Source organism: Lonchura striata, chromosome 1 (genome assembly GCF_046129695.1).
Source record: "Lonchura striata isolate bLonStr1 chromosome 1, bLonStr1.mat, whole genome shotgun sequence".
In the NCBI taxonomy this organism is placed as follows: Eukaryota; Metazoa; Chordata; class Aves; order Passeriformes; family Estrildidae; genus Lonchura; species Lonchura striata.
Genome location: NC_134603.1, coordinates 23,413,397 through 23,438,258, shown reverse-complemented (window position 1 = coordinate 23,438,258; position 24,862 = coordinate 23,413,397). Strand labels below are relative to the sequence as shown.

The 24,862-nt window shown below is 40.2% G+C and overlaps 2 protein-coding genes across 4 annotated transcripts in view; one reads left to right on the top strand and one right to left on the bottom strand.

Moving 5' to 3' along the window:
- Positions 1–1,148: 1,148 nt before the first annotated feature.
- Positions 1,149–15,332, bottom strand: MTERF3 (mitochondrial transcription termination factor 3). Of its 2 annotated transcripts, XM_021543242.3 has the most exons (7): positions 14,973–15,332; positions 12,116–12,268; positions 10,945–11,134; positions 7,823–7,970; positions 6,548–6,619; positions 3,642–3,803; positions 1,149–1,405 (listed from the first exon to the last, which is right to left on the bottom strand). In XM_021543242.3, exons 1-7 carry the CDS (start codon positions 15,301–15,303, stop codon positions 1,211–1,213), a joined length of 1,251 nt encoding a protein of 416 aa, XP_021398917.1. In that variant the 5' UTR covers positions 15,304–15,332; the 3' UTR covers positions 1,149–1,210. The 2 variants fall into 2 exon arrangements, with proteins under 2 accessions (XP_021398917.1, XP_021398918.1); XM_021543243.3 differs by lacking the exon at positions 3,642–3,803.
- A 669-nt stretch (positions 15,333–16,001) lies between these two features.
- PTDSS1 (phosphatidylserine synthase 1) overlaps positions 16,002–24,862 on the top strand; it is a 29,174-nt gene continuing 20,313 nt past the window's right edge. For both annotated transcript variants that reach the window (XM_021543245.3, XM_021543244.3), the window contains exons 1-3: positions 16,002–16,276; positions 21,453–21,544; positions 23,034–23,078. In XM_021543245.3, coding sequence (XP_021398920.1) covers positions 16,098–16,276; positions 21,453–21,544; positions 23,034–23,078 — 316 coding nt within the window. In that variant the 5' untranslated portion in view covers positions 16,002–16,097. The remainder of the gene's footprint in view (positions 16,277–21,452; positions 21,545–23,033; positions 23,079–24,862) is intronic.

Here is a 24,862-nt window from a genome sequence, read left to right as displayed (position 1 = left end):
TCATAATCCAGAGATTGCTATATTCTCATTCTTTAACTGTCTTTAATCTTACTATATTTCCCACCTATTAGTAGAATTCAGCCTTTTGGATTTTTTTCTGCTGTGTTCATAAAAATTGCTATTTTTAGCTTCAACAATGAGGTTTTAAAACATTGAGGCTTTTTCATTAAATAAGCTCAAATCCAAATTAAAACATCTGGATTTCAGATTTCCTGAACTGTTTTTAATGAAGGAATGGAAGTTTCGAAACATCAAACAGTGTGGATTTAGGCAGCTTTTTAGTTTTTCCCAAATACACTGTGAAGCATTTGATAATTCCATATTAATGTGCTTTGTTTAAAGAATAAGTATTTTCAATACTTTCATGATGCCCAATGTCAGCATTTACCTCAGCTTTTACAACTGACCAACTCTATCACCTTCATATATACTACAGCCTCTTTTCATATGGTTACATGTATATTAAAGCCACACAAATCTCATCAGTATGGGAGGAAAAAAAACAGAACACAGGGAAAAGTAAATAAAATAAAGTTCTTCTAGATTTCAGGAACAATAACAACTTTATTTTCTTTTTATCATTTTCCTAAATTCCGTTTGCTGGTGGGTTTTTGGGGTTTTTTTTTGACATTTCTAACCAGCTTTTCGGATACTCATTTCAGCAGCCAGCTTCACAAGGAAACACCTTTGTAACCTACTGAAAGAATGCCTTTCTGTATGAGGTGCTTCACATATTAATGATGTGATTCTTTCTACCATACAAGGAAAATTGTAACATTATTATTAGCTCAAGCAGATACCACACTCTCTTATTCTTATTTTTGGGGAAGAGGGTGAAAGGAGAAGATAACAGAGGGGAAGACAGGGACTAAGTCACTAGACAGTTTTCCAATCTCCCAGAATTTTGCCATTATCAAAAGAAAAAAAGAATTTAAATTTAATTTTTGTTAATGTGCTGCATCATCCATTTTCAATTAAGTTTGCAATTAATTACAAGACTTGTATTAGTAGCAATCAACATATTGGCTCAATCCTTCTGAAATACATTTTTAAGTTACTATAAGCATTAGTGTAAGCCTTTAAATCCTACATGCTTCATAAACAATGACTTTTTAAACCAGTAATTAAAAAGTTAAGAGACCTTGAAGTAGTTTTATAAAGTATGTTTATTTTATAACTTAATTCTACAATTTTTTACATGTGTTACTAATCAAAGTGTTTTCAAAAAATTTTCAAAGTCCTGCATAGACACTTTGGCAATCTCTGTACAAAACACCTCATCAGGCAAGGATACCAGCTGATCCAGGGAGATGTAGCTGGGTTGTGCTGGGTCATATTGGGCTCTTCCCAAGAATGCAAGAAACATATGCCTCTCTCTGATTCGTAATAGCTTTGAGTTGAAAACCTAAGAAAGAAAAAAGGGAAGAATTTTTAGCTTGTCTAAATTTCAGACCCTGAGGCATTGAAAGTAAGAGCCTTTTTTAGACAAACTGAAGATCTAGGAAGCAAACAAATAACACACTTATTTTCCTTTATGTCAAACACCAGGTAGGTTACATTTATATCTAAATTATCTAAACTATAAATAAATACTTCAATACAATATGCTGACATACACCAGAAAAAACAGGGAGTGATACAAAAAACCTAATGTGCTTGACAATTGTTTCTATACAAGAACTATTACTTTTGTGTAATCACAGCCAAGAAAGTGGAGATATTCAGTAATAGGGAGCACTTTCCCTGTAGCATCAGACAGATTCAAATGACCACTGTTACAAGGAAGAAATGAAGAAGTGACCACATGGCATAATGAAAACAACAAACTGGCACAGTGGCAAGGGCAAAGGTGTCATCATAACATGGCCAAAAGGCACACTGGTGGGTCAAAACAACCACTTGTCTTCTACTGCACAGCAATGCCTACCTTTGAAGATACCTGCCACAAAAAAAAAATCTAGACAGTCAAAGATGAGAACAACAGTACGGGAAAACACAAAAGAAATCAACAGAACATTTAAAGAGAGAGGGAAGTGGGGAAGATGAGATGCACTGTTAAGTTGTAAAAGCAAAGATCTAAGTTCATTCCTGAGCAGTAAAACTGAATATAAAGAGATGCCAATAGAGGAGATAATGATGAAAATATGAATGCTACAGGAAGCAGAGATTTTACTAAAAAAGAGACTCTATTGAAGGAAGTAGAGTTCCATGAGGAAGTAGAGAGTTATATTAGGATTCCCTCCTAATTTGAACAAGGAGGGAAAAACAAAACTACTGTTCCTCCTCTACTTTCCTTGAATTTTAAGAGGCAGTCAAAACACAGAATAAAAAAAAAAACCACTTGACCACCATTTAGTGAGATAGCTGACAGAATGGTTACAATAGTAACTGTAACATCAGGAAGAATTTAACCCCAAAAAATAAAATTCCATATACTTCCTATTTTCAACATTACTGTCAATCAGGATAAAAGTGAGCACAGATGGAGATAAATATGCATTTGTGAAGGCACAAGTTCAAGGCCCAACCATATATAGACTGATGTGCACAGCCAGTATCCTGGAATTGACAGTTTGAGAGTGAAAGAGAAGAACAGGAAAGAGGAGAGACTGTGCCAAAAAAAAGGAACAGAGGAAACACTCCACTTACCCTACCAAACAAAGAGAAGAAAAATAGTGAGGTCAACCACCATAAAGCCAACAATAAGACAACTGAGAAGAAGTGAGCAAAACTTGCGATCACTCACAGATCAAGGAGGGCAAAGTGACACAGATGAGCATAAGAGCAACCATCCTTGTTAAATAAATACAGATTAAAAGCAAGATAAAATTCTGAGTAGTTTCATTCCCCCATGCAATTTTGGCTTTCTACCCACTTAGATTCTTTACTAGACTTACTTTAGAACGAAAATTACTGCCATTCAGAAGCTGTAATTTCTACTTTCATTTTTACCTTATAAGAAGATAGTGCAACTGCATGTAGGCATTGAATGAAGTAACTAACACTTTCAGCTTTTAATTTGTGAGGAAATAGCAGTAATGAGGAGGTAGAAAAAAAATCCAAGATAGTAATCAAGAAATGAATCTATTTTCAATCCTGTGGTATTTTAGCAATTGCTGCAGCAATAAAAAGACCAATGATAATCTGATTGTCTAATGGACAGAACTTCTCTTAACCTTTACACTGTATTTTCAGATCCTAAAATTTCTAAAGCTTATTTTTTAAGTAGACAAACCTGAAATAAATGTTTATATTTATATATATATAACGTTATCTAATGAACAGATCTTCTGCATAATCTGTCTTCTCTTGTGTCTCCTAGGTAAGATTTCAGGACAAGCAAATCCCTAAGCAGGCAGTAGTCTCTCTTGCATGAACACAGAAGAGATGAGCATGACTACCTCTATTGAAAACCTTAAATATCACAAGGCTGTGGGTAGTGATGTCACATATGCTAAGGAAAAATAAGCGGCATTTCCATATGGAAATCTTCAATAGTTTCTGGATTGCTAACAGTTATCCCAATGAGAGTAAAAGCCACAGGCTAGCTGAAGACTTATGTTCTGTATATAGGCTCCACCTTCAGCACATTAGTGAAGTGACAAGAGCACCTACAATTTATTCCCAGGTTAACAGCTCACCTGAGGAAAGCGAGTAAGCATGTGGTGGGGAATGCCCATTATGTTGTGTAAGTAGTCAAACGTCTGTTTGAGTCTCTTTTTACTTGCAGTTAAAATCTTGGGAGTTTTACACACTATCTGTTGAATTTCATTACGTTGAAAACCAAGTTCAATTTGACAAACCTGAAAAAGAGCACAATTTTATCTTTGCAAGTCAGCTACAGCAAACTTGGCTTATTTTAATGTGACACTGAAATAAACTAATGCAAAATTCTTCTATCCTTTTTCACACAGCAACAAGAATGCAAATCACAAAAATATCTGCCACTTCAGTTTTTCTCAAGTCAGACAATGCAAATTATTTATCCTTCTACATTAAAGTCTAATTTGTTTATAGAATATCCCCAAAATAAAGATAATTTCTGTGAATATTATGCATTTTCCAGTTTGTCTGAGAAGTGAACAAAAAAACCATGTCACCATATGTATGGCAGTTAAAAGCATAAAAATTCTCCACTAAGAGTCCTTTATAATTTTCAATACCAAACTGTCAAGAGACTTTCTTCCTGTGGAGTTGATAAGCTCTGTACAACACAGCCATCAAGTAGCTAGTGCCTACTTTTGCTAATGTGTTACCTCTTTTGCTAATGTATCCAAGTTACACTTGTATAATAGGGAATATAACTTCTATAGTCTTCAACTTAAGACTGCTAAACCTAAAAAGAGATGTGTAGAATATGTAGTGTATTTGATTTATTCTACAGTTCAATGAAGTCTAAAGTAAGATGTCTTTTTCAAGACTGCCTTGACTTCAATTATGATTTCCCAAAAGGAAATCAAAACACATTTTTTCAATAAAACCATGAGCACTCCTCCCAAAGTGCAGAATGGCAAGCAATTTATTGAGTTGTTGAGAAAGAATTCAGCATACAAGAGTGCCTATTAACTCAGTAATTTCTTCTATCCTCCAGTGACACAAGCAGCTTGTTTTCAGTCACGAAATGGGTGTGCTTGCCAGTTAACATAACTAGACTTTCGTATCAAACTAAGGTACTTCAACTGGTAAGAAGGTGGTGGTTTTGCTTGCCCAATTTGATGTGCCAAGACTGCAGCTCTTTTCCAGAACTGCTTGTCAAATATGAAGGGAAGGGCTTAGAATGTGGGTTTTGAATTTACCTGAGACTTCCAAATCCTTACACAGAACTGTTTCTAGAGGCAACTATAATCAGGTCTTTCAACTCCTCATTTTAGCTTTTCTGCTTTATAAATACTTGTGCACCACACAAAATACTTAAATGCTGTCTTAGTTGATTGGTATGAAAATAAGTGTTACCACATGAGTGGTATCTTCCATTGACCTGAGTTGGCAGGGCTAACTTTCCTGCACCAGGATACACAACCAGAGTTAAGATCCCATGTTAAATCACTGCAGGTACAAAGCTGGACTCACTGTAAAGGTAATTGTGGCAAGAATCTTGAGCTTTTATCTTCAATTCTGTGCCATGGAACAGCTCCCTCGACATGACCAGTGAGCTCAAGTGTAGGTTGCTTGGACTGCACTCAGTCTGACAGCAAACGGGTTTAATATTCAATAACTCTCTAGGCCACACGTGCTAATACCCTTACTGTGCAAGCCTCAGCAATACTCAATGAAGTATGTATTATTCCCACAATAGGCAGTAGTAATGAAAGCTTTGACAGGTTTTACCCTGTCAATGAATCTCTAATTGTGCTTGATTAAACTCTCAGAGGATGGACTTCAGCACATTTAGTCCATGATTGGTTATCTTACAACAACCAAGATCAGCTACTGTACTTGTTTCCAAAGAACAGTCCATTCAAAATGAGGGATACAACTTGATCACTTCCAAACTGCTGGTATGTGATTTCACTTTTCAAGTACTGTCCTCTCCCCCACCAGTTTAGGACATACAGATCTGAACAAAGATTCTGAATCCAACCTCCTGAAAAGCTTGAGCTTTTAAGAATCAGAGAAGATTCCAACAGTGGAAATTTAATAATCCTTCCTTCCTCTCTCTCACACATTTTAAAAATAGAGGTGCTATGCTGTATTTCTTGGTAGATAAACAAGATAGTCACATAGAACTAAAGATCTTAAAAACACATTCATTATAATAATGGCTCCCTAGCCTGTGGAAACAGTGTGTGTTAAAAAGAAAGCACAATTAATTAGAAAAGTCTGCTACTTTCCAGTCTCCTCCCTTACCACACACACATTTCAGATTGCAAGATTTCTAATGTTTAATAGTTTCAGAACAGTGAGTCTGTCTGAAAATTATACATTTTGATTTATAGTTATTTGTTATAGGATAATGGAATTTCACAAACTGTTACACTACATCATGCTGTTTGGCCTCGATGGCTTTACAGCATGGTAATTAAAGCAATACAGTTACATTTTCAAAAGGGAAAGGAATCCCCAAGGGTTTGAAGTTATTTACCCAATATGTGTTAATAACGACCATCTGCTATCAGACAATAGGTGTCAAATGCACATTTTGGCAGGCTAGTTACCTGCCAGGAGAAAATAATCAACTGCACATTTCTTGCTCCTAAATATGCACGGACAATCCAAGTTAGCAAAAACCCATAATAATTAAGTGTGGTGGGGGGAATACTGAGTATTTTTCTACTCATTAAAAAATGTGTAACCATTTATGTCATCATATAGCAACTTTTGGCAGGAAGGCACTACATCAGAGTAGAAGACAGAATAAGGTAATGCTCCATGCATTGAATAAGCTTGCACACTATAGAGGAAAATACATTGTTTAACAGTTATTTTATATCACCACTAAAATAATTTCATTAAATTCTTTCTGTACACAACCCCCTATAGGAATTTTATCTTCTGACAACTCTTAAACTATACACAATACAGTTGTAATATCTATTAATAAACTCACCTGAAGATTTTCTTTTACAGGCTCTATTTTGCCAGTCAGGAGCCTTGGAAGACGAATTACAAGATCCTTTGTCTACAATCAGAAAAACCACATAAATTAAAAGAGTTTTACTGATGGCTTCTTTATCTATCTGTGAAAGAAAGATCCTATATAAACTATTTTTTGCATTTCATTTTATCTCTAGACCAAAGATGAGTTTGCATGAAACAGCAGTATTTTAAAGATGCAAAACATTACTCAAATATGTTCTTTTGGACAACAAAAAATAATACAATTGTAAAGCAGACAGGAAGAGGGAGCAAAAGCATACATCAAAAGGAGAAAGTATGCTCAAGCGCCCAATTTCTCTCAGCCCTGAAGCTGTTTCTTCCCATCTTTTTAAAAAAAGTTAACAACACACTACCCCCCAATGGAGGCTATAAAAGGATTTTCCAGTGGCAGTGGAGCTCACTTCTGAATCTGGTTAGACAACAGTGTAACAGCACTACAAGAAATTACTCCACATTCTCTCAAGTGTCTGATTACTTGTAATCCACCCTGAGTACAAGGTGGTGACTAAACCTTTTTCCGAGAAGATGTCTCACCTCAAATATGGAAAGGCCAGCAACGGCACTGTAGCAGCTATGACTGTTCAGCTAATAGAGCACCAGATTCCACTTGGAATTTGGCATTCATTGCAATCCCCACCTACTGCTGGACACAACTAACACTGCCCATTTACTCCAGGCAAGTCCAGCTACTACCTGCCCTGAAGATCCCAAAGCATGGTGTTGAATACCCACTAAGCATAACGTGGTATGCACCCATGAGCTAACACAGAGATCACTCTTGGAGAACTGTGTGTATGATTTGGCATTTATCTTGATAAGATATTCACAGATTAGACAATTTTTTAAATTATTTAAGTATGATGCAGTATCTTAAAGAGATGAAGAGCACAAAATAATTTTCCACAAGTTTAAAGAGCTGCTTGCTGTTCCAGTAATTAATTCAGTCCTCTGACCCACCTGAAATAATAGAACTGGATATACACATGCTTATTTAATAATAATCTGTAGCACATGATCTTCAGAAACCGTACTTCAGGTCCTCTGAATATTAGGTGTCCATATCACTTCCATAGACAGTTAAAACCGTTTTACCTTCCTGTAACCCTCTAGTGGCACTACTGATGATAACACAGTATTTGTTGATAACCTCCAAACACTTGGTGTATTCATATTGCAAGACCTTACAACTGTCACTAACAAAATACCTAAAGACTTCAGTCTTTACCTTTTTTACACTGAGACCAAGTTCATTTTTGAAGAAACCCAGTCTGTTATCCAGTCTTTCCACTGAAAACAACAGCAAATATGGAGCTCTTGAGACCATCTGAGCAATTTCTGACTTACCAAATTTTTTTGATTTTAGGTAAGCCACTCTAGAAAAAGAGCAAAAACAAAATAAAATCCAGTGATGAAAATTATATTGCCTCCATTTATTCAGTGATCACTTAAATTCCTCAGTGGTATCTTATAAATGGACAGATGTTCTAGCATTAACATGCAACCCTGCCAAAAATAATTAGGGTGAAATCTACAGTTATCGTAAAAGCAAAATACCCTCCCTTCCAATTAATTAGAAGTAAAATAAACCTCAGAGCAGAATGTCAATACTGAAGACAGATTTTAATTCCTTCCAGCTGTACATAAGCAGATACCTATGTTAACCTACACTTAACTACCAGTCTGTCTCCTAAATTGCAAACACATTAATAGGGTATGGACAAGAAGATATATACAGCCTGTTGCTATTTTAATGAATTCCATTTCAACTGCTAAAAGAATGGAGTACTACACCTCATACATTCCCGTTTTGCCAATAGCATTGGAGAAGAAATATCATACAATGATGCTGTGTGCAGAGATACTGTCAAAGAAGACATTTCTACATCAGCTGAAGTTGTGTTTGCCACAAATAGGTCCCTGTTTTCAGTCACTGGTCTAACAAGTGAGTAACAAACATCTGGTTGTCACAAAGCAAGAGGAGTTGACTCAAGTTTTGATATTTAACAGAGCTTGCTTTCTTTCTTTCCAAGTCAAAATTTTTTTCCAAACTTTGTTGATTTCAGTGAAAGTGAAATGCTATTTCAAGTACTCCTTGCAGTAGATGATTACCACAGCTCCCAGGAAAAAAGGCTTGAAGAGGAGAAATACAGCACACAAAGTAAAGAGACAAAATTAATCCACATACTACCATATACTAAAAAACTAAACCATAATCTGGAGAGGCTTTCTCTGGTTAGAGATGAGAGTAATTGCAATATGAGAAGTATTTGCAGTCAGATCAACTTATGGCATACAAGAATTGTTTATCTGGTAGTAATTAAGGTACTAAATGGGTTGCAGAATATTCTGCAGAAGCAGATATTCAGCAAAAAATGGTCTTTCTCTTAAACGATGTCTCGTGAAGAGAAATAAAATAAAATTACCTTCCAGTCACTACAACTTTCCTCTTTCCACAAATCCTCAGAAATTAAATTACCACAAGCCAAAAACTCCCAGATGGAAGATATAAAAACAAGCTCTAGAGGACCAATTCCTAACTGAGCAGGTACCCCAACACAGAAGGTAGCACCCTAGGGTCCAGACAATGACAATGGAACTGACACAGCTTCCAAGCATCCCAGAAAAAGCTAAATGAGCAGATTAAAAATCAAATCTTTTGGCTGTCCTGACTCCACTTCTTTTCTGTTAACAAGTCATTAAGATTCACACTTGAAGCATTTCTTCCTGGAAAGGCAAGAAACATAAAAGAGGGATGGCAAGATTGTAGCAACCTGACTGTAGAAACTAGAATATTAAAGGAACACAACTATCCAACCTGGCCAAAGTTTGAGATACATCTGTGAGTACTGGCACCGAGGTTAGCCCTCGTTCCACTACAGGGCTCAGCAGTTCTATGTAGCATGTTAACAGTTTTAAGTCATTATTAACACCAGCATAAAACAAAGCATCTGGTGCAGCTGCAGTACAGAGACTGATTTGCAACTGTCAGAATTGTTAGGAATTATGGAATGTTTTGACTTTTACAGTGTTTATCTGAAGTCAAATGCCAAACCTATTGAAATTTGTGTTTTGTTTCCTGGCAACATGGAATCCATAGCAATAAAACATTCCAGAGTGATGTAACCAATACCACATCCATCTGCACTGAACTGTTTATGCAAAGGTGATACTCAGCTTTCAAAAGACAGCTATTTGAGACACATTCACTTCACAGCCTTTATAGCACACTTACTTTAAAGCTTGCAGGAAATCATTCACCAGTATCAAACTTACAGAAGAATCATACTGCAGAAAATTAAGAAGAAATCGGATTGCTTTGTTTAGCCCCTGCTTCACTAACCAGCCAGTGCCACAGACACTGAAAATAAAATCTGACTTCATGGAAGAGTTAGGATATTTATCACAAAAAAAAACCCAAACTTCAGAAGAGCATAAGCAGTCTGGTTTGATATCTAGACTCAGAACCACTGCTGGAATATGACACAGGGTATTTTTTTTTTTATATTGTTTCTAAAAGGCCACTTATTGAACACAAGATTAGAAGAACAGAGGGGAAAGAAGGTCTGTGTTATACAAGAGTCTACTCACGTGCCTGTTTCTAAACATCTGTACTTTCAGATTTCTGTTTCAGATAGAAATGCTACTACATGCAAGAGCTAAGGCAACAAGACTTTTTCTCTGGAGTACTGGGAAATTTTGAGTTCATTAAACATGCACCAACATACATGAGTTGTTCTGAAAGAAAACTATTGAATTAGGAATAATGTTATAAATTAACATTCATTTTAAGGATTGAAGAACACTTTAGGGCCATACAAGTGTGAACGAACACACACACAAATTAGTTCATTGCAGTGTTGTGTTGAGTTTCAGCTGGACAACAGGAAAAAAGTCACCAAAACCTCCTGCTGCTATTAGATCTCAACACAGAAGAGATCTGGTCTGCTTCTTTGATTGCAGAATTCATGATGTTTCAAATTGTGACTGAAGAGTTTAATGTTGTTCTACAAATTTATGCAAAGCCTCAGGGATGTCATTTTGGAAAGAAAGCTGACACGAGTAAAGCAAGTGGCCTAAGGTGGCAAGCTGTTTCCTCTGCGGCAGAGAGACAGGGATGGGCAGTAAAATTTGTTACTAGACAGTTTTCAGGTGGATGAAGGTGTTGACTTATGATACCATCACATGTTAGTGCCAAAAGATGGGGAGGCACAAGAATACGGAGCCAGGGGTTGAGCAAGAAATGAGGCAGCAGGCAGCACAGGTTCCTTCAGACAAAGTTAAACCAACCAGGAAAACAGATCTTCAAGCCGAGGGGCTTAACATCCTGCTGCTACTTGAAAGGCTTACCTGGTTTCTAAAGCTTCCAGATCTTCACCAAGGATATATGGATTTTTGGTCAGGAATGGTCCCAGTTGATTGTCTTCTACACCCACATCCTTAAGAAACAGAAGTATTTTTTTTACATCTTTTTCAAAATCCAAGGTCAGTAAGAGCTGACCTGCCTTTTGACGTTTCTCCACTTGGGATAAGTCAACTCCTACAACAAACAAAATCAGAAGTTGTTTTAATTAAACACAGATCTTGCTTTCTGTAAATGTTTCCCAAAGGCATGCTGGAATTTATAGGACTACTCAATGTTTTGCACTGATTTTGCATACTTTAATTACTCAATACAGCAAGGCTCCACCACCTTGTATATTGTGGAAGGACTCCAGATAAAATAAGCAGTCATTTTAGAAGCTTTTGCTGAGTTTAACTTTTGAAGAAAGACATTTGCAGTGAATCCTGCATGTATCACATTTAGAAACCTGCTCTTGTTTCAAGTATGTGTGCAGGAAATTCCCAAATCTGCTATAAAAGAGAAGATGACAATTCTGCAGTGAAGTGACTTTGTATACTGACTCACACATAACAATTTCTTACTACAGGGGACAGATTCCCCCTCTCAAATATTAATTTCTCCAACCTCTTTCTACTCTTCCTTGCACATCTGAGCAACAAGGTTGTGAGAAAGCCTGAATTTTCTTATCTCTGTAGTCAAAGTGTTTTTTGATGAGAAGGAAGGTTCTCATCAATTCCTTCCCTCTTGCCTCTCCAGTGTGCTGTGCCCCACTCCTAAGATTATGCATAGCAAACATTCTCTTTCCTTCCTTCCAAGGATGAAGAGCTGCACATTGTTTTGCAGCAAATTAAAGCATCCTTAACCAACCCAAAAGAAGAAAGACCAATTAAGTTAAACAGCAATCCCCACCTCCTGAAGCTGTGGGAGATGCCTCCTTCTAACATCCACAGCACTAAGGGACTAACACCAGCCAGCTGTTCCCCAGTAGTATGGCATTGCTAGTGACACAGTCCCCTCTTTTTATCCATTTACCCTGGATAACATTCTGCAGCTTTTTACCATTGGTCACCGTTCCCATTTTCAAGTTTACAAGTTAATCAGTAGGAGCAAAGCAGAAATTACAGGATCTCCAAAGCTCCTGCCATAGGCAGAGCACACAAACAAAATCACACATACCTAGGTGGACAAGTTTTGTGAGGGTTTCTGAGTGATCAACATACTCTCGGAGCGTGGAAGACTGAATGGGGAGAAGCGGTTCTGCAATGATCTGTACAGCTTCTTCCTCGGAAATCACTTCCAAAGCAGACGACGGTGGGATGTCATCCCAGTCTGAGAAACAAATGTAGAAACCCAAATGCATTATTTTGTGAAAGACAAAGCTGCTGCCACCAAATGCTATACAGATCTCTTAAAATCCTTTACAAAATGCAGGAACACTGTGCCATATGATTAACAGCCAACCTATTATTTGAAAACATAAAAACATAGACTCTGCTCCCAGTTTTTGCTTCTGTTCAATCTCCTTATCACTGCCCATCAACTTTTACTCATACAGCCAAATCTGAGAGTAGTACCCAGCAAGCCTGCCTTCAGTCTGCTGCCTAGATCACTGCAGACATATCATATCACCCTCTGGGAAAGGATCATCTTTCATGTCTTTATAAATGCAGTCTTGCCTGATTACAGTCAGATAAAGGCTACTGCAAAGATTATTTTTCATAACCTGACCAGCTCACTGCTTTGTGGCTGTCCTGAATATGATGCCTGAAATGCAGCTGTTTTAACTTTCAATGTATTTCATAGCCAACTCCAGCCATGTCTATCCAGCTATTATGTCTTATCCATTACAGAAAGGCAGCTGACTGCCACTATCTCTAATAGCAAAAGGAATAACTTTCTACTCACTAAGGTTTCAAAGGGAACATCATTATGTTTGTTTTCCCTTAAGTGTTCCAAGTCACAGAACACAGTGTCTTTAAAAAACAAATTCTCTAAACATTGATAGGAGCTCACAGCAGCAAGATTAAGATTGCTGTTTGCAGGCTAGGTGCTAGCATGTACATCAATTATCAGTTTGATTACTGACCAGATGCCCTGAATATAAACTTTTCAGAAAGGGGATTTTTGGTGCTCTATGAATACCAAGTAGTTTTTTTCCACTTGCTGAGGACCAAACCAATATACATACAATAAAGTCCATTTCAGATGCATGCATGTCTTATTGCCACTTTGAGGTCCTTACACTTCCTATTGGGAATCATACTTCAAGTTAACAAAACCCCCAAAAATTATCAATTATGTTTATTCCATTAAATAGACTGACAACTGGGCAAAATGCTACACATGCACACATTCTCCAGCCAGTGTGCTGGCAGACAAAAATCAGACATGTGGATAAACTGCATCGAAGGTGCAGCCACATACCAGCTGGCTGACCCATCAGTTTGGCGCAGCACTGTTTCAGAACCAGCTACACACACAGATCTCTGCTGCAGGTCTGAGCCACCACAAAGAACAAGCTCTGTATAATCCAGGCTTGTTGGAATTTGTGGTATTGGTGATTCTGAGATAGTAGAAAGTCTCTGTCTTTCTGCCCCATTGCCAAAGAAGAAGTCATAATTTGTCTGTGCTGGTTTTTAAAGTTGTTTATTTTTGCTTATCTCTAACATGTTCTGCTGCCCTGCTGCAGGTCTGTCCTGCAGGGCAGTGTGCAGGGCTCTGCCCTCAGTGGGATGTTACAAACATTATATACCAGAAACTACGTGTGCTGTATTTACAATAATGTACAATAATCTATCATCTACGTTGAATAGTGTGTCCCCAGCCTAAATAAATAGAAAAATGCCAACACTACAGTGAAACATGGAGGTCATGAAGAAGGGGAAAAAGGACAAGACACTCCCAATTTCCTCCATCTTGTCCCCTTTGAACCCCTAATCTAGAATACTAAATTTTTACTTTTACACCCGTGCCACACTTAATTATTACTTATTTCAAATACTCAGAGATGGTAATTTATCCTGCAAGATTGAAAACTCTTTTCCATGGACAGAGATCAGAGACAATGTCTCTCAGGGCTCTGTACAGGGGGGTTCCTGACCCCCTGCCAGGGTCCCAGGCCTTCCAGGGCAGCCAGAGGGAAGCTCTGGATTCCCACACAGGCTGGCTGGGCTCAAAGCAGAATCTGAACATACAAGGCTGCTTAGTAATTCAGAGCAAGTTTCTCCAGCATACCCAAAGTAATTTAAAAGAATGGAAATATCATAATCCTTGTTTAGATGTAAAAGTAGTGGAGTAAATTTCCTCAGGGTAACAACACCAAGGCACCGCTGTATTTATCTCCTTTTGTGTCCTGTCCTCAGAAGACAGTTGGGCGAGCATTTCCCAGCACAGCAGCGCTTAATGAGGCTTCACACCACTGCCTCCTGTTGGTCAACCTTGATCCCTCAAACCGTGGAGTGAGCTGCTTCAGGCGTGCAATCCCCCAGCCTCGCTCAAAATTAAAAAAAAAAAACAAAAAAAACACCCCCCCCCCGCAAAAAAACAAAACAACCAAACCAACAAAAAAATACCCCCCCAAAAAACCAAAACAAACAAAATAACCTCCAAAAAGCCTCACAAAAAAAACCTTTAAAAACCACCAAATCCAAAAACCTAAAAAACCCCAAACCAGAATCCTTTAGTTTGTACTACCACATCTGTGAGGGAAAGGCAAACGTTCAGCAGATGCAGGTAGGGTTATGAAAACTCCTTTAAATGGCATCTCTAGACCTACATTTCTACCCAAATATACTTTGATCTCACTTTAAAGACATTCTTTGCATGCTACATCAACCGTAACTATTTGAATTAACTATGGAGCTAATCAGAAGTGAAAGTCAGGAACTCCAGATACATATTTTAGGTAAACGGAGCAAAAAAAAAAAATTAGGTAAACAGGGCAAAAAAGGAGAACCCAGCTGGGATTAAACCGCAGCATACTAAAAACATAATTTGAGGATTCGGAGAAATGGCATCCCTTAAAGCCTCTTACCTTCGTCCAGTATTTTCGCATTCAGATCAGGTAATATTTCTGGGTTTGCTTGCCCCTGTTGTACTGAAGGCAAGTGACTTTCGGGAGAAGAGAAGGATCCGTCCTTGTCGCTATCGGGCGGGGATCGGCTCCCTGCAGAGAGCCGCCGGCATGCCGGCAGCCTGCCCAGAACAATCTCCTTTCCGGCGGGCAGCGCGGCCGCACGGGCGAGCTGGCGGCAGGCCCGCGCGGGGCGGCCGCCGCTCCCCAGCCTGCGAGGGAGCTCAGCAGCACGGGCCGCGCCCAGCAGGCAGCCCCAGCGGGAGACGTGCCGAGCCCACGCCGCCATCATCCACCTCAGCACCGCGGAGCATCCTACGGGCAGGAAAAGGCTGCGGAGTGACACTCGCCGTGGAGCCGGCAGCGTGAATCCCCCGGGCGCCACAGCAATGCCTCACTACAAAGCACCACCTAGCCGCCTTAAGGCTTTAAACGCGCGACAAACGGAGGAGCCGGGGCTGAGGCCATCGCCCGCCGCCCTCTAGGCCAGCCGCTGCCTTGGGAGCGCGGGGGAAGCCCAGCCAGGACCTAAACCCTCCCGGGGGACGCGGCCCTCTGCGTAAATCCGGCACCGCACACTCTCCACAGGGCGGGGAGGCTGAGCCGGGCCGCGCCCGCCGCCCTCCCCTCACAGGGCTCCCCACGCCGGCGGCCGCTGCGTGCAGCCTGCGGGAGACAGAGCAGCGCCGCCCGGCCCGGGAGCAGCGGCACCCAGCCGCGCCTCACCTGCGTCCCACGGCCCGGCCCGGCCCGGCGCGGCACCGCGCGGCCCACGTGTGCGCTCCGCTCCCCGGCCCGGCCCCGGCGAGACCACTTAGGAGGCAACGGAGAGGGGGAGCAGGCAGCAGCGTCCTCCTCTGCGCGTGTTCTAAAGGGGCGATGTAGCCCCGTCTCCCCCCTCCGCGCTGCGTTGCTCTCTCCCTCCCTGGCCTCGTGGGCGTGGCGGGCGAGCTCCGCCCCTGGGCGCGGCGCTGCCCCGCTCGGCTGCGCTCGGCGGGTCGCGCTGCGGGCGGGCGGCCGGGCTGGCTTGGGCCGCGCCGCCCCGCGCCACCACAGCCGCGCCGAGACGAGGGGAGAGAGGGCGAGATGGCGTCGTGCGTGGGGAGCCGGACCCTGAGCAAGGACGACGTAAATTACCGCCTGCACTTCCGCATGATCAATGAGCAGCAGGTGGAGGACATCACGCTGGAGTTCTTCTACCGCCCGCACACCATCACCCTCCTCAGCTTCACCATCCTCAGCCTCATGGCCTTCGCCTTCACCAGGTGCGCGGCCGCCGCGGGGAGCCGCAGCCCCGCCCTGGTGCCGGCAGCCCGGGGCGCAGGGGGTCCCGGGCAGGGTCGGCGCTCGGCCCCGGGGCGAGCGGGCAGCGCGGCCGCCGGGCCGGGCCGGGCCTGCGGTGCGCGCCCCGGCGGGAGCTGCGCCGCCGGGCGCCCGCGCCCCTGCGCGGCAGGCCGTGCTGGAGAGTGGGCATCTCCCCTGCTTTCCAGGGCGGTTAGCATCCCCGCCGCGTTTCCTGGGAACTTGTTAATCCTTTCGAGCATCTCTGCTAAAGTCTCTACTAAAACGTGTTTCAAGGAGTTGCCAAAAATGGGCTTTATTAGGCGGTCGAGCAGCCCCGCAGTGGTATCACTCATGTAGATGAGTTCCCGAGCGGGCAGTGACTGTTCTGTGGCATCACTTCTGTACCCCACACTGCCTGTGGCCAGTCTCACGCTGGCTCAGGCCCTGGCACAGGTGGGCTTAGCCACATCCTTTGCGCACCACTGGAAGGGAGGAGCGGTCTTTGGGCATCACCTCTGCCGTCATTCATGGCGATACTTCCAGGAACGGACAGATTTCTCGGGAACCTTGCTTGAAAACAGAGGGTATAGCAAGCAGTGCAATGTGAGGGGTATCTTGCACGTTTTTTTAAGTTGTGTATACTTTTTATTGCTTCCTACTGGATGTGAAGATGATTGCATAGTCCTCCTGTGTACTAAATTGTGTAGTATGTAGGCAGTGATTCCTGAGAGGTTTTGACTAGGTAGTGCAGTGTGTTTTAGGCTCATTTAAACTTCTGTGGCATTGTGTGTACACAGCCACGGATTTCAGTGGTTTTGAGGCTTAAACTCTGATGGTGGTGAATCCCTCCCTTGAAAGTGACCTTAAAACATTAATTCATGACAACTCTCTGTTTGATGTAAGAAGATTATTTGTCACTAAGCCTGATACACACTTCAGTATGTAATCTTGTCTTATTCTAAGAATTCAAATGTATAGTTTTCATCAGCTGTGAAATAATGGCCAAGCCTGGCTTGAGTTGAGACAGGAGCTTAAAGAAAAGTAAAATAGTGTAACTGCAGATGGTCTGAGGTGTGCCTTTTCTTGTTTCAACATGTGTATCGCCGCAAGGGAGATACTTTTGGTGAGCACAGCCCTTGTTCTACTTGTATCACTTCTTAATGCCAAAATCAGAGACATATTTCTATGCTCTGCTGCCATGTTTAGTTACAGACCTTTGTTACAAGTGCTCCTCATCCCCTTGCCTGATCACTTTTCTCCCTGAAGGGCTAATTTAGGTCAAACTTCTGAGTCACTAAGGAATTTTCATCACTATGTCATTCTGGAGGATTAATGGGTTAATGGACTGCTCACCTTTGGGGAAGGAATTTTGCAATTAATTCTTTCAAGCAGAGGATGAGCTAAGAAGCAATTTCAGCACTTTGGAGTCTTCTAGGCCCAAATAAAATTGCTTCACTTCTGGGATGTTTGTTAGCATTTTTCCAAGAGGATTGCTAGTTTGTCTTTCCATTTGTTTTGCTGTCTTTCTAACTGACTTCTTCAGTTTCATTTTCTTCCCGCTGTCTATCTCTGGCACTTCCTGTGTTTAAATACCAGTTGACTTCTCTTTAACTCTTCTTTATTTCTCCTCGGATTGTAGAAGGTATTCCGATATTAGTTTCTCTGCTCTCCTCCTTCTGCTGTTTTCAACTATGGTAGGAGTTTCATAGATCTCCTGAGTGATATCAGAGTGCTGCCTCTGGGCCTCATTTGGGACACTATCCAAACCATATACACTCTTTGAGAAACTGGGGAAGAGGAGATACTTTCCCACATGCTTTTACAGTCTGTGCTCCTTTCCATCAGCTTATTGCATTTAGTCTACACTGACTCATGCAGTAAGGTGATGTTTAAGTTCATTTTCCCACTTCCTGGGCACAAGGCGCTGCTGACTTCCCTGTGAGGTGTCACAAGGGATTCTTTGCTTCCCCTGTGCTGTCAGTTGTTCCGTAGGTCTTCTGGGCATTTTGTTGAGTGGGGGATTTTCTATGATAGATTCATGCTGATGTTGTGAAGTAAAATTTTTTTTTTTAGGAACTTCACCATAGACAGAGGAAATTCTGTGTTCCTTAAATTCTTGTCTCTTCTGTAATTGCTTTGTGTCAGAATTATGCGGGGGTTTCTGAGAAACTTGCTTTTGCCTTGTGTGTAGCAAGCCATACATAACATGAAGTCCTCCTTAGGATCACTGAGAGTGGCTGCTACTGTCTTTGAGCTGACAGTTAAGGGTGAAACTGAACTTCAGGTAGCAGTCATCTTCAGGTATGATGATGATTATAATAGCAATAATAGTAGTCCAGAAGAAATGTGTTTTTAATTTTTCTATGTTAACGTGGGGAATAGAGGGTATTCTGTTCTTTAAAGCATATCTTTCTAGTGCTTCTGACAATGGCTGCAGCTTCCTTGGTTGTTTTTTGCTGAGTGAGCCAGACACAGGCTCCTCTGCTTCCATCTAATGCCTTGGGGCAGAGGTGGGGAGTAGCTCTAGCTTTCCCTGTCCTCTTCTGCCCTAGATAGAGGGTGGCCCTCTCTGAGCCCAGAGGCAACCAGCAGGAGTGAGTCCTGGAGGGGATATTTTGTGGGGCACAACGATAGGACTGAGAAGGGTGACAGACTGGCTTCTAGTATGAAGCTGCTGGGGTTTGTGGAAGCAGGAGTAAGACCTGTAGGATGTCAGGCTTTTGTCTTCCATGTCCCTTGATTAAACTGGATTATTGTGTATTTAGGTTTGGCTGAGTTTATGGAAGATCTTTTTTCTCTTTCTCCCACATTCCAAATACAGTGTCCTAGCTATTTTCCCCTCAATTTGGTATCCTCTTTTTTTTTTTTTTTTTTTGGTGATGTAATAACTCACTCGTTGACATTTTTGTAATCTAGTGCTCTGGAGAAGAACAGAAGAGAGATGAAGATTATGCAGTTTTTATGCACTTTGTTTTTTTAAATTTCTCTCTAAAAAGCCACAAAATTCATAAGTGCCCTTGTAAAGTGGGTAAAAATTGAGAGAATTTTCATCTGTCCTTCCATGTAATCATTAGAAACCTTGCTTTTGCTGCATAAATGCTTGTATTTCAAAATCAGAGTCAACAATTCTTGGGCTGAGGAGATGATTTAGCACATTTTCCCAATTGCAGCTCATTATGATTGCATCTTTCTCTTTGGCACTCCCCAAAATAGTTCTTCCAGGTAAACAGTATAATTCTTACACCAGCTATTGCACAGCAGCATATTTCTTGCTCACGTCTGTTCTTACCTGCTTCTGGCAAGAAGATTGGATGTCTATTCCTTGTGAAAATGTATCTGCAAGCCAAAATAAAATGCCACTCACTTGGAATGAATTGCAGTTTAGCACTGCGTACAGCTTTGTTGATTTTGGGGGGAAGTGGTGCCAACATGACAAGGAGAGCTTTTCTGAAGCTGAGTAGTACTCAGAATCCTGATAGGCAAAGGTGAGGACCTTCCTTCTCACCTGGTGCAGCAGTTAAGTGATGTTATCACAATATGTTTCACTGCTTTGTTGGCCTTGACAATTTGATGTGATGCAACTGTAGTTATTTGTTCTATCTAAAAAACAAAAAAAAAAAAATAGTTCATCCTCTTGGTGGCAGCCATGACAGAACGTTCCAGTGTGTTATTTACATGTGTCAAAAGAGGGATATGATTTTGCTATCTGAGGCATCAGAGCTGGAGGCTAGGAAGTGCACTGGATGGCATAAGGTCTTGGGATTGCCAAGGGAGCCAGAGTTAAGCTCTGGGACTTGGAGTCTGTAGTTGATATAAAGTGTCAGCCTGTGCAGCATGGCTGCTGGAAAATGGAAAAGCAGAACTCTGCTGGTTTAAAAAAAATGCTGTGGGGAGTCCCTAAGGCCTGCAGAGAAACCATTTGTGTTTAATGCACTTTTTCCTTCCATACATTTAAACTAACACAGAGCTTAAATGCCTCACAGTGATGAAAGCCTGCTGTGAAGCTGTTAAAGTTCAGTTTTGAGGAAGAGAAAAATAATTTGGCTAAGTAAGAAATATTTTCTAACTGCAGCAAGTATCTAATGTGGATAGCATTTCTGTTGTCATGGATTATTTACTGAACCATCCAGAAATGTGACAGATGCTCTTCTAGGAAGAGCTTTATACCTTTAAAGTTTTCTTTGAAGTCTTTTGTTATTGTGTTGTGAATAAATAAAGAAATATACTCAAATAAATAAAAGTACATCCTAACTACCCATATAGTAAAACTTTGACTTTAGTTGTAGTGGGTGATATATTATGAAATATTCACTGTTTATACTATGATAGTCTGAAGTTTGTTAGTATTACTGAAGTATACTGTATTACTGAAGTGTCTGCTGGTTAGAAAAGTTAGGTGAGGGTTATTTTGTCAATTTTGCTACCATATTCTACCTGCCTAAAAAGAAAGGGCTCTGTCAAGTTTGCCTCAGCATTCCTAACTGAATTCTTAGGTCTCTCTTCTGGCTATAATGTAACAGTAGCACAACTAATTCATGATGCTATATTCTGAGCTGTGGCTTAATATACCTAAAAGCAAATTTATATTTTTTCTTGGGACTTTTAAGTTGCGCTGTGTCTGTTACAGATTCTAAGCTGTACATTAATTATTTCTAAAGACTGATTTTAATCATTATTTCTGCCCTCATCTCAGGCATTTGATGTTGAGGATAGGCAAAGGGAAGTGAAGGGTATTGCAAGTGGCGCCAGAACAGCAGAGGGAAACCTAGGAATTGCATCCAGGCTTCCAGAGGTTTTAGATCAGGTGTAAAAGTAAAAGTTGCTGTGTAAAAGTAATTTGATGATGTTTCTATGAATATTAAAGCAGAAAGATTTTTTTTTTACCTTATATTAAGTTTGGGCATTACTTCTACACTCACTTCTAACAATGCTAATGGCTTGCATATGTTTACTAAGTATTTAACCCTTTTGTAAGAAGGAAACACCCAGAAGTGTAGTGTGAAAATAATTTTGTGCAATTACTGTCTTGTTACATAATGGGCATGAATATTTCTTATATTTAATTGCCATATATTCTTTATTTAAATAATATATCTTGAGAGCCTTTTGACTTCATCCTTCTAATGTACTTTAATATTGTGTTGTTTGTCTCTTTAGGGATGATTCTGTACCAGAGGAAAATATTTGGAGGGGTATCCTCTCTGTGATTTTCTTCTTTCTAATCATCAGTGTTCTAGCTTTTCCTAATGGTGAGTAAGGTTTATACAGCTTGTACTTCATGTTTTTTAAATGTGAGTTTCCCTTTATTTCCACTGTATTTACTTCGATTTCTATTTACATACCCATTCTAAGTGTATTTTTTCTTTACTCATTTGAATTCTTTTATGTTAAGGAACAGTCTAAAAATGGGTTGTAGTCATACTGAGTAGGGGTAAGTGTTATTTATAGCTTGTTATTTATAGCCTGTTTTTAACAAGGAAGTCAAGTTCTCAAAATCAGTGTCCTATTTAAAGATGTGCAGTTGCAGCTCAGATTGTAAGGAATAATGCTAACAGACCCCTAAATACTGTTTAGGAGGACTTTCCCTCAGTGTGTTTCAATAGAAGTGTAATTCTAAATATTCTCAGACACAACACCTTACCAGAAGATAGTGATAGAAATGGTTTAAGTTGCATTTACAATGTAAAACCATTGCTCAGTAGAAGTTAAAGTTGGGAAAAAGTTTTGGTAGTTGTGTGAGGAGCAGAAAGTGTAAAAATGTAAGAACATTTGTGTGTCACTTAATTCTGTGGAAAAAATGCTTATACCTGGTTTGTCTGTTTTGGTTTTTTAATTTTTACTTATTGCTGTCAGCCAAATCATGATTCCTGGGTCAAGTCTAAACTGTCTCACAGTTGGCAGTGTTCAGGAAAAAACATTGATCATGTTCAGGGCAGCTTTGTACTGCAGAGCTGGAATGTGTTTTTCCCATATGTTAAAAATCCCTATATACATACTTTTCACAAAGTGCTGCCTGAAAAACTGAATGCCAGAGAAAAAGGAGCTTTATGAGTGGTGAAAGTGGTCTGCAGTCTGTGCTGAAAATATTGGTTGAGTCATTTCTTGCTACCTATATGTATGATTAATCTTTAGATGTTTTCCGGTTTCACCAGATTTACCTTCTTTGCTATTCACATCAGCTGAGAGGTTTCTAGTCTAATAAATCAGTTTCATCCCTGGCTCTAAAGTAAATAATTTGACACCAGTAAAGAGCATAGGTGTCTTCCTTCTTGTCAGCTGTATATGATGCTCAGTTTGGAAATTTCAGGAGGCCTGTTCAGTAACATTTTGGGTTGGTCTGAAGGCTAAGCACCATGTTTTTGTTTTTTTTTTAAACAGACAAATTTGTATGGGATATCTTAATTGGGAGCAAGCTGCAGTCTGGAAATCAGGTCAGGACATCCTCAGGTGACACCTGAGGTGTGCTATGTGCTGAACAAACAGCATGCTACTGTTGTGGACATGACTCCATAAAAACAGTGAAAATTGTCATGTTACCAACTGGCAGTCTCCTTTTCCCACTCTGAAATCTGCTGTTCTTGGTTTTTTTTAACAGCATAGAGCTCCAGCTTTCAGGTGTATTACATAGTTTGATAAAAAACTGATCCATGCTCATGCCAAGTAGTCATATATATTAAAAAATAAATGTTGTGGTTTTACTGATTATCTCCTAATAAGCTTTTTGTTTGCTGTCTATAGGACCCTTTACACGTCCTCACCCTGCTCTATGGAGGATGGTTTTTGGTAAGTTTGTGTTCCCAACTTTTGCATTGATTTTGTAGGACCTGCCTTTTTAACTTTCTGATGAATGGAATTTTCATGAAACATAATTGTGCATCAAACTTGTGTGAATATTACTTTCCTCCTACTCCTGAGCAGTTGCTTATAATCTGTTCTTAGTTGTGTTCGGGAATATCATTGGAGTTACTCTGTGTCAGGATGGTGTAAATGACATCACAAAAAAGGGATCATTCATTCTGATACTCTGTTTTAACCCTGTTTTGTGCTTCCCAATGTCCTTCCCCCACTCCTTTCCTACTGTCACCTCTTCTGACCCCAGCTACTATATATACTGTCTGACTTATAAACACAGTTAAGTAGTTGGGTTTTTTATTGTTGGTAAAGTATGCTGTTACTTTATGCATTTATTAAATAGTATAATTGCATAGGTTAACATTTATCAATGTTCTTGACATGTATATATTCACATTCTTAACTTTTTAAATTGAAAGTACCTGTAAATATCAGTTGCATTCATACTTTGAAAAATAATTCTGTTAGATACAAAACTAACAAGTGAAATCCTGCTCCTTAAACATCTGAATTACACAGCAAAATCATGAGGAATTTTATTTTCAAATAATTCAGGGTTTGCAGAGCATATGCTAGACTGCACATTTGATTATTTTTTAGGCAGACTGAATGTTCATCTCCTGCCACCTTATATCTAAAAATAAGTAGGTTCCCAAAGTAGCTGATTACTCATCTGTTGACATTGAGAGGATACTGCTGATTAGACAGTACTCATTAAACAAGTCCGCTTCTTGGGAAGTTTTGGAAGCACAGGTCCTACTGCTCACTTCGTTTCACCATATGTAGAGTGAAAGGTCATTCTCAATGTTGATACTGTCAGAGCTTGACCCCTGTACTTTTGGGAAAAGGCTGCATGCAGAATTAGAAGCAACATTTTCCCCTGTGTAATTCTGCTTCTTCTGGTGTGGTTCATTTAGCTGTGTTTGAGTTCTCAGACCCCTTTGGTAGATGAAGGGCAGGACTGGTAAATCCTCAACATTTCCAGATGCACCCTGGCCTGCAGGCTGTGCTTCCTTTAGCAGGGTGACATCTGTTGCCCTCGTGTTTCTGAGAAGGACTGCACAGGACTATACAGATACTTCCTGTGCATGTGTGTGTCTCTGAACAAAAGTTGCATTCTGGTGTACACTGGGGGCTCTCAGCATGTGAGTCCTGGTTATAGTTTAAAAGGCCTTTTTAGAATTGCTGCAGTTTATTTTAAATGCTACATCCTTATTTTATTCACATTAATCTTTCTGCCTTCTGTGACATTGCTGCAGGATACAAGTACATTTGAGGCTCTGGAAATAGTGTTTGTATGCCTCCTTCAATTGTGGTCTTTGATATCTGGGAGCTTGTGGATAATGTAAAGATACGGTCCCAGCAAAAGCTTCATCTACCCACAGAGCTATATGCCTAGGACTCAGCTTCTAAGAAGTTTTTCTTTGAAAAAAAAAAATCTTATTCAGACTGGAGGAGAGAAATTATACTCCTAAATGCAATTGTATTTCATAATTTAGAGTGGTGTGAAAATAAATAATCATATTTATCTTTAAAAGGTTCAAGCAGCAAATTTTCCAGCTCACAAAAGTAACTCAGACATGCGTTAGTTTATAATTACTCTTTATTACCATCACAGCTCAGAATTACCAGGTGGCATTATTGAATTGATCTTTGTGTTGAAATCTGTGTAAAGCCTTAGGGACTTGCATTAATGAGACCAAGAATACTTAAAG